The sequence below is a fragment of the Arachis ipaensis genome, chromosome B1 (genome assembly GCF_059453495.1).
Source record: "Arachis ipaensis isolate K30076 ecotype BB chromosome B1, ASM5945349v1, whole genome shotgun sequence".
NCBI classification, from domain to species: Eukaryota; Viridiplantae; Streptophyta; class Magnoliopsida; order Fabales; family Fabaceae; genus Arachis; species Arachis ipaensis.
The window spans coordinates 20,909,560-20,937,061 of record NC_142436.1 but is presented as its reverse complement, the minus strand read 5'-3'; the positions used below and the strand labels follow the sequence as shown (position 1 = coordinate 20,937,061).

The 27,502-nt window shown below is 42.1% G+C and overlaps 1 protein-coding gene across 1 annotated transcript; it reads left to right on the top strand.

The window, feature by feature from the left end:
- Nucleotides 1–6,925: 6,925 nt before the first annotated feature.
- On the top strand, nucleotides 6,926–8,345 carry LOC148575914 (uncharacterized). The gene is made up of 3 exons (XM_088502617.1): nucleotides 6,926–7,265; nucleotides 7,406–7,728; nucleotides 7,950–8,345. The coding sequence occupies exons 1-3, from the start codon at nucleotides 6,926–6,928 to the stop codon at nucleotides 8,343–8,345; spliced, it is 1,059 nt and encodes a 352-aa protein (XP_088358743.1).
- Nucleotides 8,346–27,502: the final 19,157 nt, after the last annotated feature.

The following is a 27,502-nucleotide window of genomic DNA, read 5'->3' as shown; positions in this document are numbered from 1 at the left end:
TGTGGAGTGACCTCCTTGAGATAAGTTTGTTATCTTTTCTTATCTTTTGTGGATGGGTCCCCTTATCTTTAGGCTAGCCGCCTTTGGGTGGGTCCCCTTGTAGCAATTTGGCCGAGCTCTTTGCAAAGAGGTCGGTAATGGACCAACCTTTCAAGAGGTCGGTCGTTCTGATCTTTGTCCAACCCGGATCGTATAGCTCGACCCAGGGTATGAACAGTGCCCCTGCTTGAGCCTCGATCTTCCTTGTAAGGTCGTGCTTAAGCATCTGTCTGGCTTGTTCCTTCATTGCTTTGCAATCTTTGCAGATTTTCTAGAGGTTTGGTACTTCCCAGTCCGACTTCTTTTGAGTTGTAGTGTGGGTTTTCTACCCTTGCCTTTTGGATCACGCCTTACTTTGAGTTTGTGTTGAAAACCCTTTGCTTTGGCAAAGTTATCCTTGCGGCTTGATATCCGGGCTTTTAGTGACTTGTCCGATAACTTTTTAGTGTTCCTTAGATAGAACCTTTTTAGTTTTGGATGTCTTTTCTGTAGCCCTGTTCTGAGATCGTGCTTTCTTTTGAGTGGAGTTGCATCCCTTTTAAGCACTTTTGAGCCTTAAGTTGTATTTCAACCTTTTTGGATTTTTCTTTTCTTGGGATTGTACCTGTGCCCCTCCGACGTCGACCTATACGACCTTGTTATTCGGGCTTTTTAGTCATATTCCAACAACTTTTTAGGTAGTGTTCCTGATGAGGAACCTTTTCTTTATAGTTTGTTTGGAAGACTTTTTAGCGTTGTTTCGACTTGTGCTTTCGCTTTTTAAGTAATGTCTTTTTCGCAAGACTTGTACCTTTCAGCGAAGCACTTTTTGGCCTTTCGTTTTTTAACCTTTCCTTGGCCTTTGGAAGGTGTCTTCGTCCCTTTTCAATGATCCTTTCATTGGTCCGACTTCTCTGTTGGGCTTTCTTAAGTTATTTTTAGTAGTCCATTTTTAGTCAGACCTCATCAGGTCGCTTTTTATGGTCTACTTTTTATAACTTCTTGCATTAACTTGCTTCTATTGCTTTCACCTTACCGACCTCCTTGTAATCGGGCGATGAATTTGATTTTCACCTTGCCGACCTCTTTGTAATCGGGCAATGAATTTTTGCGTTTTATGAGTATAGATTAATGCGTCTTGGTAGGAAACTTTTTAGGGAATTGGTGACCTTTATTCGAATAATAATGAGATAAAAACATAAATATAAGTACGTATATATGAGTGCTTACCCTTATAGGTCGGGCAGCTTCTTAGATCTCGGCCTGGCACCTCATTAAAAAACCTTTTCAGGAAAAAGAGTGCGGCTTGACCTACGATCTTTTTCTAACTATAGTACCTTCTTAGGTTACAGGCGTGCCATGACCTTGGTAGCTCTCGCCCTTCGAAGTCGGACGCCTTGTAGTAACCTTTTCTCAGTACTTCTACAACTCGGTAAGGTCCTTTCTAGTTAGCTGCTAACTTCCCTTCTCCTGATTGACCTGCTCTAATGTCATTTCGGATTAAGATGAGATCGTTGGTGGTGAAACTTCGCTGGACTACGTTCTGATTATACCTTAAAGCCATTCGACACTTCAGCGCTTCCTCTCTAATCCGAGTTCTTTCTTGGACTTTTAGAGGTAGGTCGAGCTCCTCCCTTTGAATTTGGGAGTTGGCCTCTTCGTTATAAAGGATCCTTCTGGGAGATCCTTCTTCTATCTCCACAGAAATCATTGCCTCTATTTCGTAAGCAAGTCAGAATGGTGATTCTTCAGTGGTTGAGTGTGGTGTTATTCGGTATGCCCATAGGAGTTGTGGGAGCTCTTCGACCCAAGCTCCCTTGGCATCCTGTAGTCTCCGTTTTAACCCGGCCAGTATGACTTTGTTGGCGGCTTCCGCCTGTCCATTGGCTTGTGGGTGCTCTACAGAGGTGAACTGGTGTTTGATTTTCAAATCAGCTACCAGATTTCTGAAGCCTGTGTCGGTGAATTGAGTACCATTATCTGTGGTGATGGAGCATGGGACCCCAAACCTTGTGACAATGTTTCTGTATAGAAATTTCCGACTTCTTTGGGTAGTGGCATTAGCTAATGGCTCTACTTCAATCCACTTTGTGAAGTAGTCTATGCCTACAATGAGAAACTTGACTTGCCCTGATCCCTGGGGGAAGGGTCCGAGGAGGTCGAGCCTCCACTTTGCAAATGGCCAGGGTGACGTAACGCATATGAGCTCCTCAGGTGGAGCTATGTGGAAGTTGGCGTGCTTTTGGCATGGTGGGCATGTTTTGACAAACTCTGTTGCTTTCCTTTGCAAGGTCGGCCAGTAGAACCCAGCTCGGAGTACCTTTTTGGCAAGGGCTCGTGCCCTAAGGTGATTGTCGTACATGCCACTGTGGACTCTTCAAGGACTTCCCTTGTAGCGGAGGTCGGGACGCATTTTAGGAGAGGTGTAGAGATTCCTCTCATATATAGGACGTCTTGTATTATGGTGTAGTAATGTGCTTCTCGTTCTAGCCTTTTTACCTCCTTTTTGTCTGCGGAAAGTGTTTCTGACTTGAGGTAGTTGATTATGGGAGTCATCCATCATTGATCCTGTCCTGATATGGCTAGGATCTTTTCTTCCTCCAAGGTTGATGGACTTCGGCGTGTTTCTTGGATGAGACTTCTATTGTTGCCCCCTGGTTTGGTGCTGGCTAGTTTTGAGAGTGCATCAGCTTGGGCATTCTGTTATCGGGGTATATGTCGGACCTCATATCCCTTAAATTGTTCGATCTGTTCTTTGGTTTTGACAAGGTATATTTTCATAATGGGATCCTTAGCTTGATAGCTCCCTTCTATTTGTGAAGTGACTATTTGGGAGTCGCCAAAGATGGTAAGTCTTTGAACTCCCGTCCCTAGCCAGCCTCAAACCAGCCAGTAGTGCTTCATATTCAGCTTGATTATTTGAGGCAGGAAACTCGACCTTTAAGGAGAGCTCGATTTGGGTTCCCTGATCGCTTTCTAAAATGACACCTATGCCACTCCCGGTTTTGTTTGAGGAGCCATCTACATAAAAGCTCCACTTTGTGGGGGTGCCCGGGGTGTCAGGATACTCTGCGACGAAATCGGCCAGGTACTAGGATTTAATAGCTGTCCGAGCTTCATACTTGATGTCGAATTCGGATAACTCGACTGCCTATTATAGAATTCTTCCAGCTAAGTCTATTTTCTGTAAGATTCCCTTTATGGGTTGGTTGATGTCGTCGGGAGGTGAGTATGAGGGCGTAGGCAAACTTTTCTATCTTTTGATAGTTTAATTCAGCCCCTTTTAAAGCCTTACTGATGAAGTAGATGGGTTGTTGCCCACTTTCGTCTTCTCTGACTAGTGCTGATGCTATTGCCTGACTTCCTACGGCGAGGTATAGTATAAGTTCTTCGCCTTCCTGAGGTCGAGTAAGGACAGGTGGTTGCCCCAGAAATTTCTTGAATACTTGGAAGGCTTGTTCGCATTCTGGGATCCACTCGAACCTCTTTCCCTTCCTTAATGTTGCATAGAAGGGGAGAGTTCTTAAGGCTGATCCAGCTAGGAACCTAAACAGAGCTGCTAGTCTTCCATTAAGCTGCTGGACCTCCTTGACACAGGTCAAACTTTTCATGTGAAGTATGGCCTGGCACTTATCTGGGTTTACTTCGATTCCTCTTTGGGTGAGCATGAAGCCCAGGAATTTGCCAGCTTCTACCACAAAGGTGCACTTTGCGGGGTTAAGTCGCATACCATGCTTTCTTATGGTGTCGAACACTTTAGTGAGGTCTGATAACAACGCTCGTCACTTTGTATTTTTACCAGCATGTCGTCTACATAAACCTCCATTAGTTTTCCGATGTGGTCGGCGAAGACTTTGTTCATCAGTCTTTGGTAGGTAGCCCCTGAGTTCTTGAGTCCGAAGGGCATAACTATATATCAATAGTTTGCTTTTGGGGTCAAGAATGATGTCTTCTCTTGATTGGGTTGATACATTGGGATCTGGTTGTATCCGGAGTAAGCGTCCATGAAAGAGAGGTATTGATAGCCTGATGAGGCGTCAACTAGTGTGTCGATGTTCGGGAGTGGGTAGGGATCTTTTGGGCAGGCTTTGTTGAGGTTGGTGTAATCAGTGCACATCCGCCACTTCCCATTTGACTTTTTGACCAACACCACATTGGCTAGCCATAATGGGTATTTTACCTCCCTTATGTACCCTGCCTCCAACAAGGCATGTACCTGCTCCTCTACAGCTTGCGACCTTTCTGGGCCGAGCTTCCTACGTTTTTGCTGTACTGGTCGAGACCCTGGATATACGGCTAACTTGTGGCACATTAGTCCGGGATCAATATCAGGCATGTCGGCGGCCTTCCATGCAAAGAGGTCGGAGTTATCTTTTAGGAGTTTTATTAGTAGTTCCTTTATGTCTTCTCTCAGATTCGCCCCTATATTTGTAGTTTCCTTACCTCTGGGGTCACCTTTAAGATTCAGACTTTTGTTATAACAGCGTCGCGTGAGTTTTTGGTCTCCCTTAATGGTAACGATCCCTTCTGGAGTTGGAAATTTCATGCACAGGTGTGGAGTGGAGACCACAGTGGCGAGCTAGTTCAGTGCGGTCCGACCTATTAGAGCGTTGTAAGTTGAGCTCAAGTCGACTACAATGTAGTCTATGCTTAACGTCCTAGACCAAATTCCTTTCCCAAAGGTCGTGTATAGTGGGATGTACCCTAATGGTTGAGGATGGTTTGATGTCATGAGAAGGGTGATTAATATATGAGATGAGAAATTATGAATCGTTGATGTTCGGAAACTGAATTGCGGATTGACGGTGGTTGAGATGCGTTGAGGACTCTGAACGAGATTGACGGATCCATTTTATACTGAAAATGTTTTCTGAAAATAACTTTACCATTGTTTTATATTGAGATTATGAGACGTTATGCGTCCGGCAGGGACGGCGGTTGGATCCCACCTGTCGAGGTAGCGGCGGCGGCATAAGGGCAGTGGTTCATCCCGCTTGCATTGAGATGTGGGATCTGTGGCAAGAGTATCCCGCTCGCATCCCTTCGGATCTATAGAGTGTGCAGGCGCCGATACCTGGACAGTAATCCGAGCACTATATCTCGGGGGTTCCCATATGAGAATTCCGAAGGGCGACATCTCCATGGAGATGTGTCTGGTTGGCAGTTGAACCAACAATGTGATATCACAGCCAGTAGGGCAGGCATTCTTCATATGCATTTTCTATCTGTTTGCATGCTTTGACTATTTGAAATGGTTTGCCTATTTGTATAACATGTCTATTTGTTATTTGAATTATTGCCTTATATGCTTCTACTGGTGTTTTACTTGCATTGTATATTATCTGTGCTTTCTACTGGAATTGAGGAGGTTCGGAAGGTGGTGGCGATGGGATCGCATGAAGGATGGGTTGGTGAAGGCTATGGGACAGCGGTGTTTGGTTAGAGTAGAAATCCCTAAGATAGATTACCTGGTTTATTTAAGTTAAGTTTGATATAATTATGCTTATTTGTTTTAGAATGCCTTAAGTTTGAATCTTGTGATGGATATATAGCTTAGGATTGCCTTTGGCATTCCGGGGTCTTATATCCTACATCACTGGGCACTGTTACTATACTGAGAACCTTCGGTTCTCATACCATATTTCTGTTGTGTTTTTCAGATGCAGGTCGCAACCCACCTCGGTGAGTTGCTTTGGATGGTGACAGAAGCGGAGGATCTTGGATTCTTTTGGAGTCTTTTTGGTTTAATTTGTTTATACATCTCTCCTGTTGTATTTTGTTTTGCCTAGAGGCTTACATTTGAGAGAATAAAACTTGTATAAGATGTTTTCACTGTATGGTTCTGTATACTTGTATATGGCTAGCCGGCTTAAACTCCGCGAGCCATGACTAGTTTCCTATGATATTATATACTTATCTCTTGTTATATCTTATCTGTTTCTTGTGTCTTAAGCTAGTAGCTCCGTTAGTATGTTTTGCGCTTTTCAAATCCAAAATTTGAGATATATCTTTCATCGGGCTTCTAGATTATATTATTCTTTCTATATATTATATGTGTGAGCTTGAGAACTGTCGTAATCTCTGGTTAACCTTTGCTTTACGATGCGAGGTAAAGCTTAGGCTAATTAGGGTGTTACATTTAGTGGTATCAGAGTGGTTCGTCCTCATGAGCCTGAGGGATGGACCGATTGTGCTTCATTGCATACTCTGTGTGTCTTTTTCCTTGATGCTATTAGGTTATCTGTTTGATATTGCATAGCATGCTTGTTTGTGAGTGCCTGTTTGGGATAATTGAAGCACAAGGCTTTTGATATTGAGACTGATCACATTGATATCGATTGTTTGGTGTAGACAGGAACCCTACATGGCCACTCGCGGACGAGGTCGAACGCGTACACGAGAAAGTAGGAATGAGCAACCAACTGACAACCATGCCGAATTCATGGCGACCATGGCTAACTTAGCGAACACCATGGAGGCTAATGCTGCTGCGACTCTGCAAGCTGTGCAGAGATTGGGCCAACCAGCCAAAAACAGAAACGGGGATGGAGAAGGGAATGCCAATGATAATGCTGAGGGGAACGGCGATAACACGGGTGGTGTTCCGATGACCTTGGCGATGTTTCTCAAGGTTCATCCGCCAACTTTCTGAGGATCAACTAATCCTACTGAAGTGGATCACTGGTTTCAAGCTATGGAGCATGCTTTACAAGCGCAGCATGTTCCCCTCAATCAATATATCGAGTTTGCCGCTTATCAGCTAGCGGGAGAGGTCCAGCCCCGGTGGCAAGTAGAGTGTCGCTTGCTATAGCTTTAGAACACCGACATTCTGTGGGAGGTATTCCAAACAACCTTTTATAAGAAGTAATTCCCTGAGTCTGCAAGGGAAGCAAAGGAGATGGAACTAATGCAGCTGAAGCAAGGTTCTCTATCTGTGGCGGACTACACCAACAAGTTTGAGGAGCTTTGTAGGTTTTCTAGGGTATGTCAAGGTGCCCCAGAGACTTACGAGAGCTGGAAATGCCTTAAGTACCATAGGGGTTTAAAGGATAGCATTATGACTACTGTGACTTCTATGGAGATATGTGTCTTCTCCGACTTAGTGAACAAAGCGAGGGTGGTGAAGGAGTATGCCAAGACCATGGCGGCGTCCAAGGACACTCATGGGGGGAGCTCTAGTCGGGGGCGTGGCAAGTATTTTCATCCTAGAGGGCAAAGCTTCAAGAGAGGAGGATATGCGCCTCAAGGTTAAGGAGGCTTTAGAAAGAACACCCTGATCAGATTTAGCGTGGCAAAGGGAGAGGAAATCAGAGTAAGAGTTCTTCAGATTTAGCTTATGGTTATTGTGGACGTTTTCATCCATATGACTCTTGCAAGATTGGTATAGGTGGGTGCTTCAACTGTGGCTTGCCTGGGCATTTTGTGAAGGATTGCACACGTGGGAAGAACCAAAATGCGGGTCAGAGTCAGCACCAGGGGCGAATTTTTGCTGTGAATGCCAAGGATGCTTCCAAGGCAGATCCGTTGATGAGAGGTATATGTCTAATTGGTGATAAATCCTTAGTTGCATTATATGATACTAGAGCTTTGCATTCGTTTATTTCATTTGCTAAAGTTGAGGAATTAGGCTTGAAAGTGTTAGAGTTACCTTTTGATCTACATGTACATACTCCGCATCAGAAAGTTATGACTAGGTCAGGTTGTAGACAAGTAGGTTACAAGCTTGAGGGTGGAGATTTTGTGCATAATTTGATCTATTTACCAATGGTGGGGCTAGAGATGATTTTGGAATTTGATTAGTTGTTGAAGAATCAGGTTTTGTTGGATTGCTTTGAACGGACAATTCGGTTTATGCCGGAAGGAGAAAATGGAGCAGTGGTAGCTACGAGATATTACCTGAACTCTATAATGGTGCATTGTACTGGAAGTAGTGTCAGGGATATATTCTGTTGGCTGCTAATGCGTTGGGTGATGCCCAGAACTTGGATCATATACCTGTGGTTAGAGATTTTTCGGAGGTATCCCCAGAAGATATCCCTGAGTTTCCACCTCAAAGGAAAATTAAATTTGCGATTGAATTGGTGCCGAGAGCCAGACCAGTGTTGATTCCGTCATATAGAATGGCTCCGATAGAGCTGGCAGAGTTAAAGACTCAGTTGGAAGAGTTTCTAAACAAGAGGTACATTCGACCGAGTGTATCATCGTGGGGAGCACCAATTTTATTGGTAAGGAAGAAGGATGGAGGAATGCGCTTATGCGTAGATTACCGACAGTTGAACAAAGTGACTGTGAAGAACAAGTACCCGCTGCCAAGAATAGATGACTAGATGGATCAATTGCAAGGAGCTGGAGTGTTTTCCAAGATCGATTTGAGATCCGGTTATCATCAGATAAGAGTGAAAGAGGATGATATCCCTAAGACTGCGTTTAGGACACGCTATGGACACTATGAGTTTGCGGTAATGTCCTTCGGGTTAACGAATGCACCTGCTGTTTTCATGGATTACATGAACAGAGTCTTTCATCCCTTTTTGGACAAATTCGTGGTGGTTTTCATAGATGACATCTTAGTTTATTCTAAGACGGTGAAAGAGCATGAGGAGCACTTGAGGATTGTGTTGCAAATCCAAAAGGAGCGAAAGTACTACGCTAAATTGTTGAAGTGTGAGTTTTGGAAAGAGAAAGTGAAGTTCTTAGGTCATGTGGTGAGCAAAGGAGGAATAGCCGTAGACCCTTCGAAGGAGGAAGCGGTGATGGAATGGGAAAGACTGACGACCGTGACGGAAGTGAGAAGCTTCTTGGGTTTAGCCGGATATTACCGGAGGTTTATCGAAGGATTTTCCCAGATTACACTACCGATGACGAAGTTAACAAGGAAAGAAGCGCCTTTTGTGTGGACGTCGGAGTGTGAAGAAAGTTTTTAGACTTTGAAGCAGAAGTTAACTTCAGCGCCAGTTTTGATTTTACCGGAACCGCATGAACCATTTGAAGTATATTGTGATGTGTCATTGAAAGGTTTGAGTTGCGTGTTGATGCAACATCAGAATGTGGTGGCTTACGCATCACGTCAGCTGAGACCGCATGAGGTGAATTACCCAACTCATGACTTGGAATTAGCAGTGATTGTGTTTGCATTGAAGATTTGGAGTCACCACTTTTACGGAGTAAAGTTTAGCGTCTTTTCTGATCATAAGAGTCTCAAGTACATCTTTAATCAAAAAGAGCTTAATATGCGCCAGAGAAGGTGGATGGAGTTGCTTAAAGATTATGATTTCGAGTTGAGTTATCATTCTGGAAAGGCGAATGTAGTGGTAGACGCATTGAGTCGGAAATCTTTAACAATAGCTTGGATGAGAATCAAAGAAGAGGAGCTAGTAGATAAGTTTGTGGATCTTAAGCTGGATATTGGTGAAGTTGCCGGAAGAGCTTGTTTGAACCAGCTACAAATCTCAAGCACTTTTAAATCAGAAATACAAAGGGCTCAGCAAGATGAGCAGAAGCTTCAGCAATTGTTTCAACCAGTTGGTGAGAAGAGGCTTGGAGAATTCACCAAAGATGATGAAGGATTATGGAGATACAAGGGAAGGATTTGCATACCGGATGTAGGAAGTTTGAGACAAGATTTGTTGTCAGAAGCTCACAACAGTGGGTTTTCTATTCATCCCGGAAGTACGAAGATGTATTATGACCTAAAGAAGATGTTCTGGTGGCCTGGGATGAAGGGTGATGTAGCAACAGTGGTATCCAAGTGTCTAACTTGCCAGAAGGTGAAGATAGAGCACCAAAAACCATCAGGAATGCTACATCCACTTGAGATTCCTCAGTGGAAGTGAGAAGGAATCGCGATGCATTTTGTGACTGGTTTACCAAGGACTAGGTCGGAATTTGATGCGATTTGGTTGATCGTGGATCGCTTAACCAATTCTGCTCAATTTTTGCCTATCCGAGTAAACTGTTATATGAAAGAGTTAGCAAGGTTGTATATCAAGGAGTAGTAAGGTTGCATGGTGTGCCATCGAGCATAGTATCGGACCGTGATCCCCGATTCACATCAAGGTTTTGGGGAGCTTTCCAAAGAGCTTTCGGAATGAAGCTATGTCTCAGTACCGCATACCATTCGCAAACTGATGGACATTCGGAAAGGACTATTCAAACGTTGGAGGATATGCTGAGAGCATGTGTTTTGGATCAACCCGGAAGTTGGGATCGTTACATGCCATTGGTGGAGTTTGTGTACAACAACAGCTTTCATGCAAGCATTGGGATGGCTCTGTATGAGGCCTTGTATGGGCGGAAGTGCCAATCTCCACTTTGTTGGTATGAATCTGGTGAAGCAAGTCTTTTGGGTCTAGATTTGGTAGCAGAGACTACTGAGAACATTAAAAAGATTTGTGTAAGGATCCTAACTGCTCAGAGTCGACAGAAGAGTTATGCGGACCAGAGAAGAAAACCATTAGAGTTTGAAGTGGGAGATCACGTATTCCTTAGGGTTACACCGTCAACTGGGATTGGGAGAGCAATCAAGACCAAGAAGCTGAACCCAAGGTATATAGGACCGTTTGAGATTCTAAGGCGATTCGGGCCGGTGGCATATCAAGTCGCTTTGCACCTCATCTGTCTAACTAGCATGACGTATTCCTCGTGTCACAACTCTGTAAGTACACGTCGAATGCTACTCGTGTATTGGATCCTGAGTCGGTTGAGTTGAGGGAAAACTTAACCTTCTAAGTAATGCCAGTGAGGATCGACGACACTAGTGTGAAGAAGCTATGAGGAAAGAACATTTCATTGGTTAAAGTTGCTTAGAAGCGAGCAAGAGTTGAAGAGCACACTTGGGAATTGGAGTCTGAAATGGGAAAGGATTATCCCGAGCTTTTCTCAGGTAATTCAAAATTTGAGGGCAAAATTTCTTATTTGGTGGGGAGAATGTAAGAACCGCAACTAATCAATCGGTTAATTAACTGATTAATTGCCTAAACTAGATTCTGAAAAGATAAAGAGAGAATTTGAGGATTTAAACGTGATTTTTAGACTCAGTAGGTTTTTCTGAGTCAGAAAATATATTTTCTACGAAAAACCGTGAAAAATCGCGAGTCGGCAGTTAAACCGGTTCAAATTTGCCCGGTACTGCACGAGAAAAAGTGAAAACCGTCAAAAGCCTTAGAAAAATATTAGAAATGGAAAACCAGACGTTAATTTTAAAATTTTGGCCCGAAGTTGGGCCAAACGGGCTAAAAACGCTAACGGGTTGGACCGGGCCCAAGCCCAACATATATATGGTTCATTAATGAACCCATTTCCAGCACACACACACACATAAACACAGCTTCATGCTGAAATAGAAAAGGGAGAAGGGGAAGAAGAGAACACTATTCACACCTCTCTTCTCTTCGCGATATCTCGAGCTACGGTGCTCCGATTTGTGTGCCGTTTACGGCTACGCGTTTGGTACACGAAATTGAAAATCACAATTCTTCACAAATTCGCACAACTAACCAGTAAGTGCACTGGGTCGTCCAAGTAATACCTTACGTGAGTAAGGGTCAATCCCACAGAGATTATTAGCTTGAAGCAATCTATGGTTATCTTGTAACTCTTAGTCAGGAAGACAATAAAATAATTCACTTATCAAATTTGATTGCAAGGAATAAAAGGGCAGAACACAAATTATACTTGTATGCAATGATGGAGAATATGTTGGAGTTTTGGAGATGCTTTGTCCTCTGAAATTCTGCTTTCCTCTGTTTCTGATTCACGCACGCACGTCCTCCTATGGCAAGCTGTGTGTTGGTGGATCACCGTTGTCAATGGCTACCATCCATCCTTCCAGTGAAAAGGGTCCTGGTGCGCTGTCACCGCACAGCTAATCATCTGCAGGCTCTCAATCGTACCGGAATAGGATTTACTATCCTTTTGCGTCTGTCACTACGCCCAACACTCGCGAGTTTGAAGCTCGTCACAGTCATTCAATCCCCGAATCCTACTCGGAATACCACAGACAAGGTTTAGACTTTCTGGATTCTCTTGAATGCTGCCATCAATCTAGCTTATACCACGAAGATTCCGATTAAGAGATCTAAGAGATATTCATTCATTCTACGGTGGAATGTAAGTGGTTGTCAGGCACGCGTTTGTGGAGGAATGATGATGATTGTCACATTCATCACATTCATATTGAAGTGCGAATGGATATCTTAGATAGGAACACGCATGTTTGAATGGAAAACAGAAATACTTGCATTAATTCATCGAGACACAGCAGAGCTCCTCACCCCCAACAATGGAGTTTAGAGACTCATGCCGTCAAAAGGTACAAAGTTCAGATCTAAAATGTCATGAGATACCAAATAAATCTCTAAAAGTTGTTTAAATACTAAACTAGTAACCTAGGTTTACAGAAAATGAGTAAACTATGATAGATGGTGCAGAAATCCACTTCTGGGGCCTACTTGGTATGTGCTGGGGCTGAGACTTAAGCTTCTCACGTGCATGGGCTGTTTTGGGCGTTCAACGCCAGGTTGTAACCTGTTTCTGGCGTTGAACTCCAACTTGTAACTTGTTTCTGGCGCTGGACGCCAGACTGCAACATGGAACTGGCGTTGAACGCCAGTTTACGACGTCTATCCTTGAGCAAAGTATGGACTATTATATATTTCTGGAAAGCCCTGGATGTCTATTTTCCAACGAAATTGAAAGCGCGCCATTTGGACTCTTGTAGCTCCAGAAATTTCATTCCGAGTGCAGAGAGGTCAGAATCCAACAGCATCAGCAGTCCTTTTTCAGCCTGAATCAGATTTTTGCTCAGCTCCCTCAATTTCAGCCAGAAAATACCTGAAATTACAGAAAAATACACAAACTCATAGTAAAGTCCAGAAATATGAATTTTGCCTAGAAACTAATGAAAATAAACTAAAAACTAACTAAAACATACTAAAAACTATATGAAATTAACCCTAAAAAGCGTATAAAATATCCGCTCATCACAACACCAAACTTAAACTGTTGCTTGTCCCCAAGCAACTAGATAAATAAAATAGACTACTAATAAGTCAAGAAGCAATAACATCTCAGAGTTTTTGAGTGAAGCTCAGATTCTAATTAGATGAGCGGGACTAGTAGCTTTTTGCTTCCGAACAGTTTTGGCACCTCACTTTATCCATTGAAGCTCAGAGTGATTGGCATCTATAGGAACTTAGAATTCAGATAGTGTTATTGATTCTCCTATTTCAGTATGATGATTCTTGAACACAGCTACTTTATGAGTCTTGGCCGTAACCCTAAGCACTTTGTTTTCCAGTATTACCACCGGATATATAAATGCCACAGACACATAATTGGGTGAACTTTTTCAGATTGTGACTCAGCTTTGCTAAAGTCCCCAATTAGAGGTGTCCAGAGTTCTTATGCACACTCTTCTTTTTGCTTTGGACCTTGACTTTAACCGCTTAGTCTCAAGTTTTCACTTGACACCTTCACGCCACAAGCACATGGTTAAGGACAGCTTGGTTTAGCCGCTTAGGCCAGGATTTTATTCCTTTAGGCCCTCCTATCCACTGATGCTCAAAGCCTTGGATCTTTTTTATTACCCTTGCCTTTTGGTTTTAAGGGCTATTGGCTTTTTGCTCTTGCCTTTTGGTTTTAAGAGCTTTGGCTTTTTCTGCTTGCTTTTTCTTTTTCTTTCTCTATTTTTTTTCCTGCAAGCTTTTGTATTCACTGCTTTTTCTTGCTTCAAGAATCATTTTTATGATTTTTCAGATTATCAATAACATGTCTCATGTTCATCATTCTTTCAAGAGCCAACATATTTAACAGTCTTAAACATCAAATTCAAAAGACATATGCACTGTTCAAGCATTCATTCAGAAGACAGAAAGTATTGCCACCACATGTAAATAATTATAATTTTTCTTGTTAAAAACTCGAAATTTATTGCCTCTTATTCTAAAGATCTACTATTTTATTCATATTTGCTGATGATGAGAAAAATAAATTATAACTTAATTGAAAATAAGATCAAAATAGGTATGCTAATTACTACTACTTATATCTACTTTCTAAGGTAAACTCCTATAATGACAACTATCACAGAGTTAAAGCAAAAATTGGAATTTAACAACCTTTGTTCTGGGAAGTGGATGTTCCTCTAATCTGCGGGGTGCTTGGTCCTTCAAGAGATAATTTCTGGCGCTTCAATTCCCTTAAATCACGCCCTTGTTCCTCCTGCTCTTTAAGCAAATAGCAAAGAATGCTACTTTGTTCCTTCTGTTCTTTCTTTATTTGTTCCATAGCTTCTTGCATCTTGGTGATAGATGTTTCAAGATACTCCCAGTATTCAGATTGAGGGATTTCTGGGAGAATTTCCTGTGTTCTCTTCTTGATGGGGTCATCCTGTGCTTGTTGTTTTTCCATTGATGCTTTGGTGATTGGCCGCTCAACTGAGATATACTCAGTTATTCCCATCCTTACTCCAGCGTCCTTGCAGAGCATAGAAATCAAGCTTGGATAAGCCAACCTGGCATCTTTGGAATTTTTGTTTGCAATTTTGTAAAACTCAGTTGAAATCAGTTGATGGACTTCCACTTCTTTTCCCATCATGATGCAATGGATCATCACTACTCTTCTAATAGTGACTTCAGAACGGTTGCTTGTGGGCAGCAGAGAATGCCCAATGAAGTCCAGCCATCCTCTGGCGACTGGTTTGAGATCTTCTCTTTTGAGTTGATTTGGGACACCTTTCGTGCTGGTGGTCCACCTGGCTCCAGGGATACATATATCCTCTAGAATCTTATCCATGCCCTTGTCTGTTCTCATCATTCTCCTATTGAAGGAGTCTGGATCATCTTTCAGCTGAGGTAGCTTTAAGATCTCCCTGATCTTGTCAGGATGGGTATGAACAATCTTTCCTCTGACCAAGGTCCGATAGTCATAGAGAGTAGATCCAGATAGTCTTTGCCTGTCTATTTGCCACATATTAGCATAGAACTCCTGGACCATATTCCTTCCCACTTTCGTTTCAGGATTAGCTAGGATCTCCCAGTTCCTGATTCGAATTTGCTCCTGGATCTCCGGATATTCATCTTCTTTCAGATCGAATCTAACTTCCGGGATCACTGATCTTAGACCCATTATTTTGTAATAATGGTCTGAATGTTCTTTAGTTAAGAACTTCCCTTGATTCCAAAGTGGTTTTGGAACACTCTCTTTCTTGCCTCTTGGAGTGGGTTGTTTTCCTTTAGGAGCCATGATCTTAGTGGGTATGGTTTAGTGATCACAGATAAACACACCAAACTTAGAGGTTTGCTTGTCCTCAAGCAAAATAAAAGAAAGGAGAGGGATAGAAGGAGAGCTAGTGTCGAATGGTGGATCTGAGGAGGGGGGCCGAATGTGTTTTTAAAAGGGAGGGGGGTGGGGTTTTCGAAAATAAAAAAAAAAAGATAAGATAGAAGATATGATTTAAAAAAGTATGATATGAAAAGATGTGATTTAAGATTAAAAAGATATGAAGAATATTTGAAAAAGATAAATTTGGATTTTGAAAAAGATAATGTGGAGATTTGAAAAATATATTGATTAGTTAAAAAGATTTTAGAATGAAAAGATATAGATTTGTTTTGAAAATTTGAAAAAGAGTTGAATTGGATTGAAAAGAAGAATTTGTGTTTATGGATTAAGATACATTTGATATTTTTAAGGTAGGGTTTTTAGAAATTAGGGATTTTAGAAATCAGGGTTCTTAACATGTTTATGCAAGAAATCATGAATTGAAACATGAAAATTAAAATTAGAATAAAAAATATGAAGTAAAAACGAATTCACCTCCTCCCCACCATCCTGGCGTTTGAACGCCCAAACACTGCATGTTTTGGGCATTCAACGCCCAAATGCTGCCTCTCCTGGGCGTTCAACGCCCAGCTGTTGCTTCTTTCTGGCGTTGAACGCCAGGAACTCCTTTGTCACTGGGCGTTTTTCTGAACGCCCAGGACGCTGTAAATCTGGCGTTAAACGCCCAGAAGGAGCTTCTTTCTGGCGTTCAACGCCCAGAAGATGCTTCTTTCTGGCGTTTAACGCCCAGATGGCTATCCTTACTGGCGTTTTCTTGCCAGTGAGCTCTTTTTCTCTGTTTTGTGTGCAGATTCCTTCTGTAACCCTGTGAACTTATGTAATTGACTTTTTACCTTAGTATCAATAAACTTTATATGAACAAATAAAATCAAGAATAGGGCAAAATGCTTAGAGGAAGTGATGCCCCATGGCTGGGTTGCCTCCCAGCAAGCGCTTCTTTATTGTCTTTAGCTGGACCTTGCTGAGCTTTTAATTTAGCTTCAGCCTTGAGCACTCTTGCTCAATATTGCTTTCAAGATAGTGCTTGATTCTCTGTCCATTAACAATGAACTTCTTATTAGAATCAGTATCTTGAAGTTCCACATAACCATATGGTGATACACTTGTAATCACATATGGTCCCCTCCACCGGGATTTCAGTTTCCCGGGGAATAGCCTGAGTCTAGAGTTAAACAACAGAACCTTCTGTCCTAGTTCAAAGATTCTAGATAACAGCTTTCTGTCGTGCCACTTTTTTTTATTTCTCTTTATAAAGCTTGGCATTTTCGAAAGTAGTGAATCTGAATTCCTCTAGCTCATTTAGCTGAAGCAATCTTTTTTCTCCAGCTAATTTGGCATCAAAGTTCAGGAATCTAGTTGCCCAGTAGGCTTTATGTTCCAGTTCCACGGGCAGGTGGCATGCCTTACCATATACAAGTTGGTATGGAGATGTCCCTATAGGAATCTTGAATGCTGTTCTGTATGCCCACAGAGCATCATCCAAGCTTCTTGCCCAATCCTTTCTACGGGTATTTACAGTCCGTTCTAGGATTCTTTTTAGCTCTCTGTTAGAGACTTCAGCCTGCCCATTAGTTTGTGGATGATATGGAGTTGCCACCTTGTGGCGAATCCCATACCGGACCATGGCAGAGTAAAGCTGTTTGTTGCAGAAGTGAGTGCCCCCATCACTAATTAGTACTCTAGGGACCCCAAACCTGCTGAAGATATATATCTGAAGGAACTTCAGCACTGTTTTAGTATCATTGGTGGGTGTGGCAACGGCCTCTACCCATTTTGATACATAGTCAACTTACACCAGAATATAAGTGTTTGAGTATGATGGTGGGAAAGATCCCATGAAGTCAATTCCCCATACGTCAAACAACTCAATCTCCAAGATTCCTTGTTGAGGCATGGCGTAACCATGAGGCAGATTACCAGCTCTTTGGCAACTGTCACAGTTACGTACAAACTCTCGGGAATCTCTATAAAGTGTGGGCCAATAGAAGCCACATTGGAGGACCTTGGTGGCTGTTCGCTCACCTCCGAAATGGCCTCCATATTGTGATCCATGGCAATGCCATAGGATCCTCTGTGCTTCTTCTCTAGGCACACACCTACGGATTATTCTGTCTGCACATCTCTTGAAGAGATAGGGTTCATCCCACAAGTAGTACTTTGCATCAGTGATTAATTTTTTCTTTTGTTGCCTGTTGTACTCTTTAGGTATGAACCTTGCAGCCTTATAGTTTGCAATGTCTGCAAACCATGGTGTTTCCTGAATGGCAAACAAATACTCATCCGGGAAAGTCTCAGAGATCTCAAGAGAGGGGAGGGACGTCCCTTCTACTGGCTCTATTCGGAACAGATGATCAGCCACTTGGTTCTCTGTCCCTTTTCTGTCTCTTATTTCTATATCAAACTCTTGCAGAAGCAACACCCATCTTATGAGCCTGGGTTTTGAATCCTGCTTTGTGAGTAGATATTTAAGAGCAGCATGGTCAGTATACACAATCACCTTTGATCCTACTAAGTATGATCTAAACTTGTCAATGGCATAAACCACTGCAAGCAATTCTTTTTCTATGGTTGTGTAATTTTTCTGGGCATCATTTAAAACGCGGCTGGCATAATAAATGACATGCAGAAGCTTGTCATGCCTCTGTCCCAATTCTGCACCAATGGCGTGATCACTGGCATCACACATTAGCTCAAATGGTAATGTCCAATCTGGTGCAGAAATAACTGGTGCTGTGACCAGCTTGGCTTTCAGCGTTTCAAACGCCTGCAGACACTCTGTGTCAAACACAAATAGCGTGTCAGCAGCTAGCAGATTGCTCAGAGGTTTTGCAATTTTTGAAAAATCCTTTATAAACCTCCTATAGAATCATGCATGCCCCAAAAAGCTTCTGATTGCCTTAATATTAGCAGGTGGTGGTAATTTTTCAATTACCTCTATTTTTGCTTGATCCACCTCTATTCCCTTGTTTGAAATTTTATGCCCAAGGACAATCCCTTCAGTCACCATAAAGTGACATTTTTCCCAGTTTAAAACCAGGTTGGTCTCTTGGCATCTTTTCAGAACTAGTTTCAGGTGATCAAGACAGGAGCTGAATGAGTTTCCATATACTGAGAAGTCATCCATGAAGACTTCCAGAAATTTTTCCACCATATCAGAGAAAATAGAGAGCATGCATCTCTGGAAGGTTGCAGGCGCATTACATAGCCCAAACGGCATCCTTCTATAAGCAAACACTCCAGATGGACATGTGAATGCTGTTTTCTCTTAATCCTGGGGATCTACTGCAATCTGGTTATAGCCTGAGTAGCCATCCAAAAAGCAGTAATAATCATGACCTGCCAATCTTTCTAGCATCTGGTCTATAAATGGTAAAGGAAAATGATCCTTTCTGGTGGCTGTATCGAGGCTTCTGTAGTCAATACACATGCGCCACCCTGTAACTGTTCTTGTAGGAACCAGTTCATTCTTTTCATTATGAACCACTGTCATGCCTCCCTTTTTGGGGACAACTTGAACAGGGCTCACCCAGGGGCTATCAGAAATAGGATAAATAATCCCAGCCTCCAATAATTTGGTGACCTCTTTCTGCACCACTTCCTTCATGGCTGGATTTAGCCGCCTCTGTGGTTGAACCACTGGTTTAGCATTATCCTCCAATAAGATTTTGTGCATGCATCTAGCTGGGCTTATGCCCTTAAGGTCACCTATGGACCACCCAAGAGCTGTCTTGTGTGTCCTTAGCACTTGAATCAGTGCTTCCTCTTCCTGTGGATTTAAAGCAGAGTTTATGATTACTGGAAAAGTGTCACCTTCTCCCAGAAATGCATATTTCAGGGATGGTGGTAATGGTTTGAGCTCGAATTTAGGAGGTTTTTCCTCTTCCAGAGGAAATTTCAGAGACTCTTTCATTTCCTCTGAATCCTCCAAATCAGGCTGAACATCTTTAAAGATGTCTTCCAACTCTGATTCGAGACTTTCAGCCATGTTGATCTCTTCTACCAAAGAGTCAATAAGATCAACTTTCATGCAGTCTTTTGATGTGTCTGGATGTTGCATGGCTTTGACAGCATTCAACTTAAACTCATCCTCATTGACTCTCAGGGTTATTTCCCCCTGTTGGACATCAATGAGAGTTCGTCCAGTTGCTAGGAAGGGTCTTCCTAGAATGAGAGTAGCACTCTTGTGCTCCTCTATTTCCAGCACTACAAAGTCAGTGGGAAAGTCAAATGGCCCAACTCTGACAATCATGTCTTCAATCACGCCTGATGGGTATTTAATGGAGCCATCAGCAAGTTGGAGACATATCAGGGTTGGTTTAATTTCTTCAGTTAAACCAAGCTTTCTGATAGTGGATGCAGGTATTAGGTTGATGCTTGCCCCAAGATCACATAAAGCTGTCTTGGTGCAATTACCTTCTAATGTGCATGGTATCAGAAAACTCCCAGGGTCTTTAAGCTTTTCAGGAAAGCTTTTCAGAATGACTGCACTGCATTCTTCAGTGAGGAGAACTCTTTCAGTTTCTCTCCAATCCATCTTATGACTCAAGATCTCTTTCATGAACTTGGCATAAGAAGGTATTTGCTCAAGTGCCTCTGCAAATGGAATCTTTATTTCAAGAGTCCTAAGATAATCTGTAAAGCGAGCAAATTGCTTATCCTGCTCCTCTTGGCGGAGTTTTTGAGGATAAGGTATCTTGGCTTTATATTCCTCAACCTTAGTTGCTGTAAGTTTATTTCCTACAGAAGTGGTTAAAGAAGCCTTTTTAGATGGGTTGTCATCAGCACGTGTGTGTGTCTGATCCCTCACTGGCAATTGAGTGCCAGAGTTAGAAGCTGGAGTGACGTGAGACGCCAGCTCCTCATCTGTTCCTGGCGTCTGAACGCCAGAACTGTGCTTCTTTTGGGCGTTCAACGCCAGATCCTTGCTTGTTTCTGGCGTTGAACGCCAGTCCTGAGCATGGTCTGGGCGTTCAGCGCCAGCCTTCCACCTAATTTCTGGCGTTTTAGCACCAGAATTATTTTTTTCTGGGCTCTTACTGTCCTCAGGTGGATTTTGGGTGGTTTACTCATTTCTTGGCTTCTTGCTGCCTTGAGGTGGGGTATTTAACGTCTTTCCACTTCTTAATTGAACTTCTTGGCATTCTTCTGTTATTTGTTTTGACAGCTGCTGCTTTGTTTGCTTCAATTGTTCTTCCATATTTATATTAGCCATCCTTGTCTCTTGTAGTCTGTCCTTGAATTCGGCTAACTGCTTTGTTAGAAAGTCCAATTGCTGATTGAATTCAGCAGCTTGTTTTATAGGACTGAGTTCAACAGTTACTGTTTTAACCTCTTCTTTCATGGAAGGGTCACTGCTTAGGTACAGATGCTGATTTCTGGCAACTGTATCAATGAGCTCTTGAGCTTCTTCAATTGTCTTTCTCATGTGGATAGATCCACCAGCTGAGTAATCTAGAGACATCTGAGCTCTTTCTGCAAGCCCATAATAGAAGATGTCTAACTGAACCCTCTCTGAAAATATTTCGGAGGGGCATTTTCGTAGCATCTCTCTGTATCTCTCCCAGGCATCATAAAGAGATTCATTATCTCCTTGTTTAAAGCCTTGGATGTCCAGCCTTAGCTGTGTCATCCGTTTTGGAGGAAAGTATTGATTCAGGAATTTTTCTGTCAGCTGTTTCCATGTCCTTATGCTGGCCTTAGGTTGGTTATTTAACCACCTCTTAGCTTGGTCTTTTACAGCAAATGAAAACAGTAATAATCTGTAAACATCCTGATCTACTTTCTTATCATGTACTGTGTCAGCAATCTGTAAAAACTGTGCCAGAAACTCTGTAGGTTCTTCCTGTGGAAGACCGGAATACTGGCAACTTTGCTGCACCATGATAATGAGCTGAGGATTCAACTCAAAGCTACTGACTCCAATAGAGGGTATGCAGATATTGCTCCCATATGAAGCAGTAGAGGGGTTAGCATATGACCCCAGAGTCCTCCTGGACTGTTCATTTCCGCTTAGGTCCATGATGGAGAAAGGGAGATATGTAAAATAGAAGAAAAATATTTTTATTTATTTAATTATTTATTTATTTCGAAAACAAAATAAATTAAAATAAATAAAAATGGGTGAAGATTTTCGAAAAAATGAGGAGAGGGAAAGTGGTTAGGAAGTTTTGAAAAAGATATGATTTGATAAGGGTTTTAAACTTCGAAAGAAAAAAAAATCTGGATTTTAAAATTGATTTTCGAAAAGAAAAAAAAGCTTTAAAATAGAGAGAAAAGATATTTTTGAATTTAAAGAGGAAAGAGAAAAACAATAAGATAGCACAAGATTTAAAATTTTTAGATCTAATGTTCCTTGTTTTCGAAAATTTTGGAGGGAAAACACCAAGGAACACCAAACTTAAAAATTTTAAGATCAAGACACAAGGAAAACTCAGGAACACTTTGAAGACTCACAAGAACACAAGAACATGAAGAAAGAACACCAAACTTAAAATTTTTAGAAAACCAAACTAAAATTTCCGAAAAACAAAGAAAAATCAACAAGAAAACACCGAACTTAAAGTTTGGCACAAGATTTATTCAAAGAAAAATTATTTTTGAAAAAGATTTTAAAAATAGGATAGCCAGTTACCAAGAACATAAGCACCACGCTTTAGCTAATTGAGCTATAAATTTAAAGTGTTTTAACAATGTATAAATAATAAAAGACTCTAAACCAAAAAGAAAAATTTTTCCTAATCTAAGCAACAAAATGAACCGTCAGTTGTCCAAACTCAAACAATCCCCGGCAACGGCGCCAAAAACTTGGTGCACGAAATTGGAAATCACAATTCTTCACAAATTCGCACAACTAACCAGCAAGTGCACTGGGTCGTCCAAGTAATACCTTACGTGAGTAAGGGTCGATCCCACGGAGATTATTGGCTTGAAGCAATCTATGGTTATCTTGTAACTCTTAGTCAGGAAGACAATAAAATAATTCACTTATCAAATTTGATTGCAAGGAATAAAAGGGAAGAACACAAATTATACTTGTATGCAATGATGGAGAATATGTTGGAGTTTTGGAGATGCTTTGTCCTCTGAAATTCTGCTTTCCTCTGTTTCTGATTCACGCACGCACATCCTCCTATGGCAAGCTGTGTGTTGGTGGATCACCGTTGTCAATGGCTACCATCCATCCTTCCAGTGAAAAGGGTCCTGGTGCGCTGTCACCGCACGGCTAATCATCTGCAGGTTCTCAATCGTACCAGAATAGGATTTACTATCCTTTTGCGTCTGTCACTACGCCCAGCACTCGCGAGTTTGAAGCTCGTCACAGTCATTCAATCCCCGAATCCTACTCGGAATACCACATACAAGGTTTAGACTTTTCGGATTCTCTTGAATGCTGCCATCAATCTAGCTTATGCCACGAAGATTCCGATTAAGAGATCTAAGAGATATTCATTCATTCTACGGTGGAACGTAAGTGGTTTTCAGGCACGCGTTCGTGGAGGAATGATGATGATTGTCACGTTCATCATATTCATATTGAAGTGCGAATGGATATCTTAGATAGGAACACGCATGTTTGAATGGAAAACAGAAATACTTGCATTAATTTATCGAGACACAGCAGAGCTTCTCACCCCCAACAATGGAGTTTAGAGACTCATGCCGTCAAAAGGTACAAAGTTCAGATCTAAAATGTCATGAGATACCAAATAAATCTCTAAAAGTTGTTTAAATACTAAACTAGTAACCTAGGTTTACAGAAAATGAGTAAACTACGATAGATGGTGCAGAAATCCACTTCGGGGCCCACTTGGTATGTGCTGGGGCTGAGACTTAAGCTTCTCACGTGCATGGGCTGTTTTGGGCGTTCAACGCCAGGTTGTAACCTGTTTCTGGCGTTGAACTCCAACTTGTAACTTGTTTCTGGCGCTGGACGCCAGACTGCAACATGGAACTGGCGTTGAACGCCAGTTTATGTCATCTATCCTTGAGCAAAGTATGAACTATTATATATTTCTGGAAAGCCCTGGATGTCTACTTTCCAACGAAATTAGAAGCGCGCCATTTGGACTCTTGTAGCTCCAGAAATTCCATTCCGAGTGCAGAGAGGTCTGAATCCAACAGCATCAGCAGTCCTTTTTCAGCCTGAATCAGATTTTTGCTCAGCTCCCTCAATTTCAGCCAGAAAATACCTGAAATTACAGAAAAATACACAAACTCATAGTAAAGTCCAGAAATATGAATTTTGCCTAGAAACTAATGAAAATAAACTAAAAACTAACTAAAACATACTAAAAACTATATGAAATTAACCCCAAAAAGCGTATAAAATATCCGCTCATCAGCGTTCCTCGTGAAAAGCTCTACAAAACTCATACAAGAAACTGGAGATGTAACCACAAAATCTTTTCTATTCTTCTCTCCGAAATTTCGGTTCTTAGGGTTTGTGATTAAGTGAGTTTTTGTGATTTTGGATGTTTAGGTTTGCTCTAATCCTTGCTTAGCCTTGGATTTTTTCTATTAAATCTGTTGGAAAAGGTAAGAGCCATTAAACCCTTGTGAATTTATGTTTAATTTTAATCCTAGGTTGATTTGAGGTGATTTATATGCATATAGTTTGATTATTGTGGCTTTGGGAGCTATTGGAAACTTATTTGTGCTTATTGGAGTGGAATTGAAAGCTTGGATTGTGGTTGGGAGCTTGTTTGTGCTAAATTGGAGTTTTGGTGCATATAGGAAATCGGTCAAGGTATGGTTTCGGTTTCCTCTATGTAGTATATAATATTCATGGACACTTAGTGTTCTGAGGGTTACCTGAAACTGAAGGTCAATCTCGGAGGAGATCTGTTGTTGTGGCCGGAGCTGTCGTGTCCGACTTGCTGAGTCTTGAGATGTTGCGGATCCTTGATCACCGGAGGGTGGTGGTACATGCAAGAGTCTCTGATGCTTAAGTTAGCACGGGCTTTAAGCAAGGTTTTTTGTGTCGAATCAGAGTATGAGTTATACCTGGGTGCTCAAGTGTATTTATAGTAGTGTGGAGTGACCTCCTTGAGATAAGTTTATTATCTTATCTTATATTTTGTGGGTGGGTCCTCTTATCTTTAGGCCAGCCGCCTTTAGGTGGGCTGTGATCTTCTGCTTTGGGCCTACTTGGGCCCTTGTAGCGATTTGGCTGAGCTCTTTGTGAAGAGGTCGGTAATGGACCAACCTTTCAAGAGGTCGGTCGTTCTGATCTTCGTCCAACCCGGATCGCATAGCTCGACCCAGGGTATGAACAGTGCCCATGCTTGAGCCTCAATCTTCCTTGTGAGATCGTGCTTACGCATCTGTCTGGCTTGTTCCTTCATTGCTTTGCAATCTTTGCAGATTTTCTAGAGGTTTGGTACTTCCCATTCTGACCTCTTTTGAGTAGTAGCGTGGGTTTTCTACCCTTGCCTTTTGGATCACGCCATGCTTTGAGTTTGTGTTGAAAACCCTCTGCTTTGGCGAAATTATCCTTGTTCGATAACTTTTTAGTGTTCCTTAGATAGAACTTTTTTAGTTTTGGATGATTTTTCTGTAGCCCTATTCTGAGATCGTGCTTTCTTTTGAGTAGAGTTGCATCCCTTTTAAGCACTTTTGAGCCTTAAGTTGTTTTTCAACCTTTTTGGCTTTTTCTTTTCTTGGGATTGTATCTGTGCCCCTCCGACGTCGACCCGTACGACCTTGTTATTTGGAATTTTTAGTCATATTCCAACAACTTTTTAGGTAGTGTTCTTGATAAGGAACCTTTTCTTTATAGTTTGTTTGGAAGACTTTTTAGCGCCGTTTCGACTTGTGCTTTCACTTTTTAGGTAATGTCTTTTTCGCAAGACTTGTACCTTTCAGCGAAGCACTTTTTCGCCTTTGGTTTTTTAACCTTTCCTTGGCCTTTAGAAGGTGTCATCGTCCCTTTTCAGTGATCCTTTCATTGGTCCGACTTCTCTGTTGGACCTTCTTAAGTTATTTTTAGTAGTTCATTTTTAGTCAGACCTCGTCAGGTCACTTTTTATGGTCTACTTTTTATAACTTCTTGCATTAACTTGCTTCTATCACTTTCACCTTGCCGACCTCCTTGTAATCGGGCGATGCATTTGATTTTCACCTTGCCAACCTCTTTGTAATCGGGCAATGAATTTTTGCATTTTATGAGCTTAGATTAATGCGTCTTGGTAGGAAACTTTTTAGGAAATTGGTAACCTTTATTCGAATAATAATAAGATAAAAACATAAATATAAGTACGTATATATGAGTGCTTACCCTTATAGGTCGGGCAGCTTCTTAGATCTCGGCCTAGCACCTCATTAAAAAACCTTTTGAGGAAAAAGAGTGCGCCTTGACCTACGATCTTTTTCTAACTATAGTACCTTCTTAGGTTACAGGTGTGCCATGACCTTGGTAGCTCTCGCCCTTCGAGGTCGAACGCCTTGTAGTAACCTTTCCCAGTACTTCTACAACTCGATAAGGTCCTTCCCATTTAGCTGCTAGCTTTCCTTCTCCTGATTGACCTGCTCCAATATCATTTCGGATTAAGATGATATCGTTGGTGGCGAAACTTTGCTGGACTATGTTTTGATTATACCTTAAAGCCATTTGACGCTTCAGCGCTTCCTCTCTAATCCGAGTTTTTTCTCGGACTTCTGGAGGTAGGTCGAGCTCCTCCCTTTGAATTTGGGAGTTGTCCTCTTCGTTATAGAGGATCCTTCTGGGAGATCCTTCATCTATCTCCACAAGAATCATTGCCTCCATTCCGTAAGCAAGTTGGAATGGTGATTCTCCAGTGGTTGAGTGTGGTGTTGATCGGTATGCCCATAGGAATTGTGGGAGCTCTTCGACCTAGGCTCCCTTGGCGTCCTGTAGTCTCCGTTTTAACCCGGCCAGTATGACTTTGTTGGCGGCTTCTGCCTGTCCATTGGCTTGTGGGTGCTCTATAGAGGTGAACTGGTGTTTGATTTTCAAATCAGCTACCAGATTTCTGAAGCCTGTGTCGGTGAATTGAGTACCATTATCTGTGGTGATGGAACATAGGACCCCAAACCTTGTGACAATGTTTCTGTATAGAAATTTCTGACTTCTTTGGGCGGTGGCATTAGCTAATAGCTCTGTTTCAATCCACTTTGTGAAGTAGTCTATGTCTACAATGAGAAACTTGACTTGCCCTGATCCCTGGGGGAAGGGTCCGAGGAGGTCGAGCCCCCACTTTGCAAATGGCCAGGGTGACATAACGCAGATGAGCTCCTCAGGTGGAGCTATGTGGAAGATGGCGTGCTTCTGGCATGGTGGGCATGTTTTGACAAACTCTGTTGCTTTCTTTTGCAAGGTCGGCCAGTAGAACACAACTCGGAGTACCTTTTTGGCAAGGGCTCGTGCCCCAAGGTGATTGCCGTACATGCCACTGTAGACTCTTCAAGGACTTCCCTTGTAGCGGAGGTCGGGATGCATTTTAGGAGAGGTGTAGTGATTCCTCTCTTATATAGGACGTCTTGTATTATGGTGTAGTACTGTGCTTCTCGTTCTAGCCTTTTTGCCTCATTTTCGTCTGCGAAAAGTATTTCTGACTTGAGGTAGTTGATTATGGGAGTCATCCATCCTTGATCCTGTCATGATATGGCTAGGATCTTTTCTTCCTCCAAGGTTGATGGACTTCGGCGTGTTTCTTGGATGAGACTTCTATTGTTGCCCCCTGGTTTGGTGCTGGCTAGTTTTGAGAGTGCATCAGCTCGGGCATTCTGTTCTCGGGGTATATGTTAGACCTCATATCCCTTAAATTGTCTGAGTTATTCATTGGTTTTGTTAAGGTATTTTTTCATAGTGGGATCCTTAGCTTGATAGCTCCCTTCTATTTGCGAAGTGACTACTTGGGAGTCGCTAAAGATGGTAAGTCTTTGAACTCCCACTTCCCTAGCCAGCCTCAAACCAGCCAATAGTGCTTCATATTCAGCTTGATTATTTGAGGCAGGAAACTCGACCTTTAAGGAGAGCTTGATTTGGGTTCCTTGATCGCTTTCTAAAATGACGCCTGCGCCACTCTCGGTTTTGTTTGAGGAGCCATCTACATAAAGGCTCCACTTTGTGAGGGTGCCCAGGGTGTCAGTATACTCTACGACGAAATTGGCCAGGTACTGG

Coding starts and splice junctions, on each gene's coding strand:
- LOC148575914 (XM_088502617.1), top strand. CDS start 6,926: ATGCAGCTGAAGCAAGGTTCTCTATCTGTGGCGGACTACACCAACAAG. Junction 7,266..7,405: donor AGGAGGATATGCGCCTCAAG/GTTAAGGAGGCT, acceptor AGATTGGTATAG/GTGGGTGCTTCAACTGTGGC. Junction 7,729..7,949: donor CTAGGTCAGGTTGTAGACAA/GTAGGTTACAAG, acceptor TACTGGAAGTAG/TGTCAGGGATATATTCTGTT.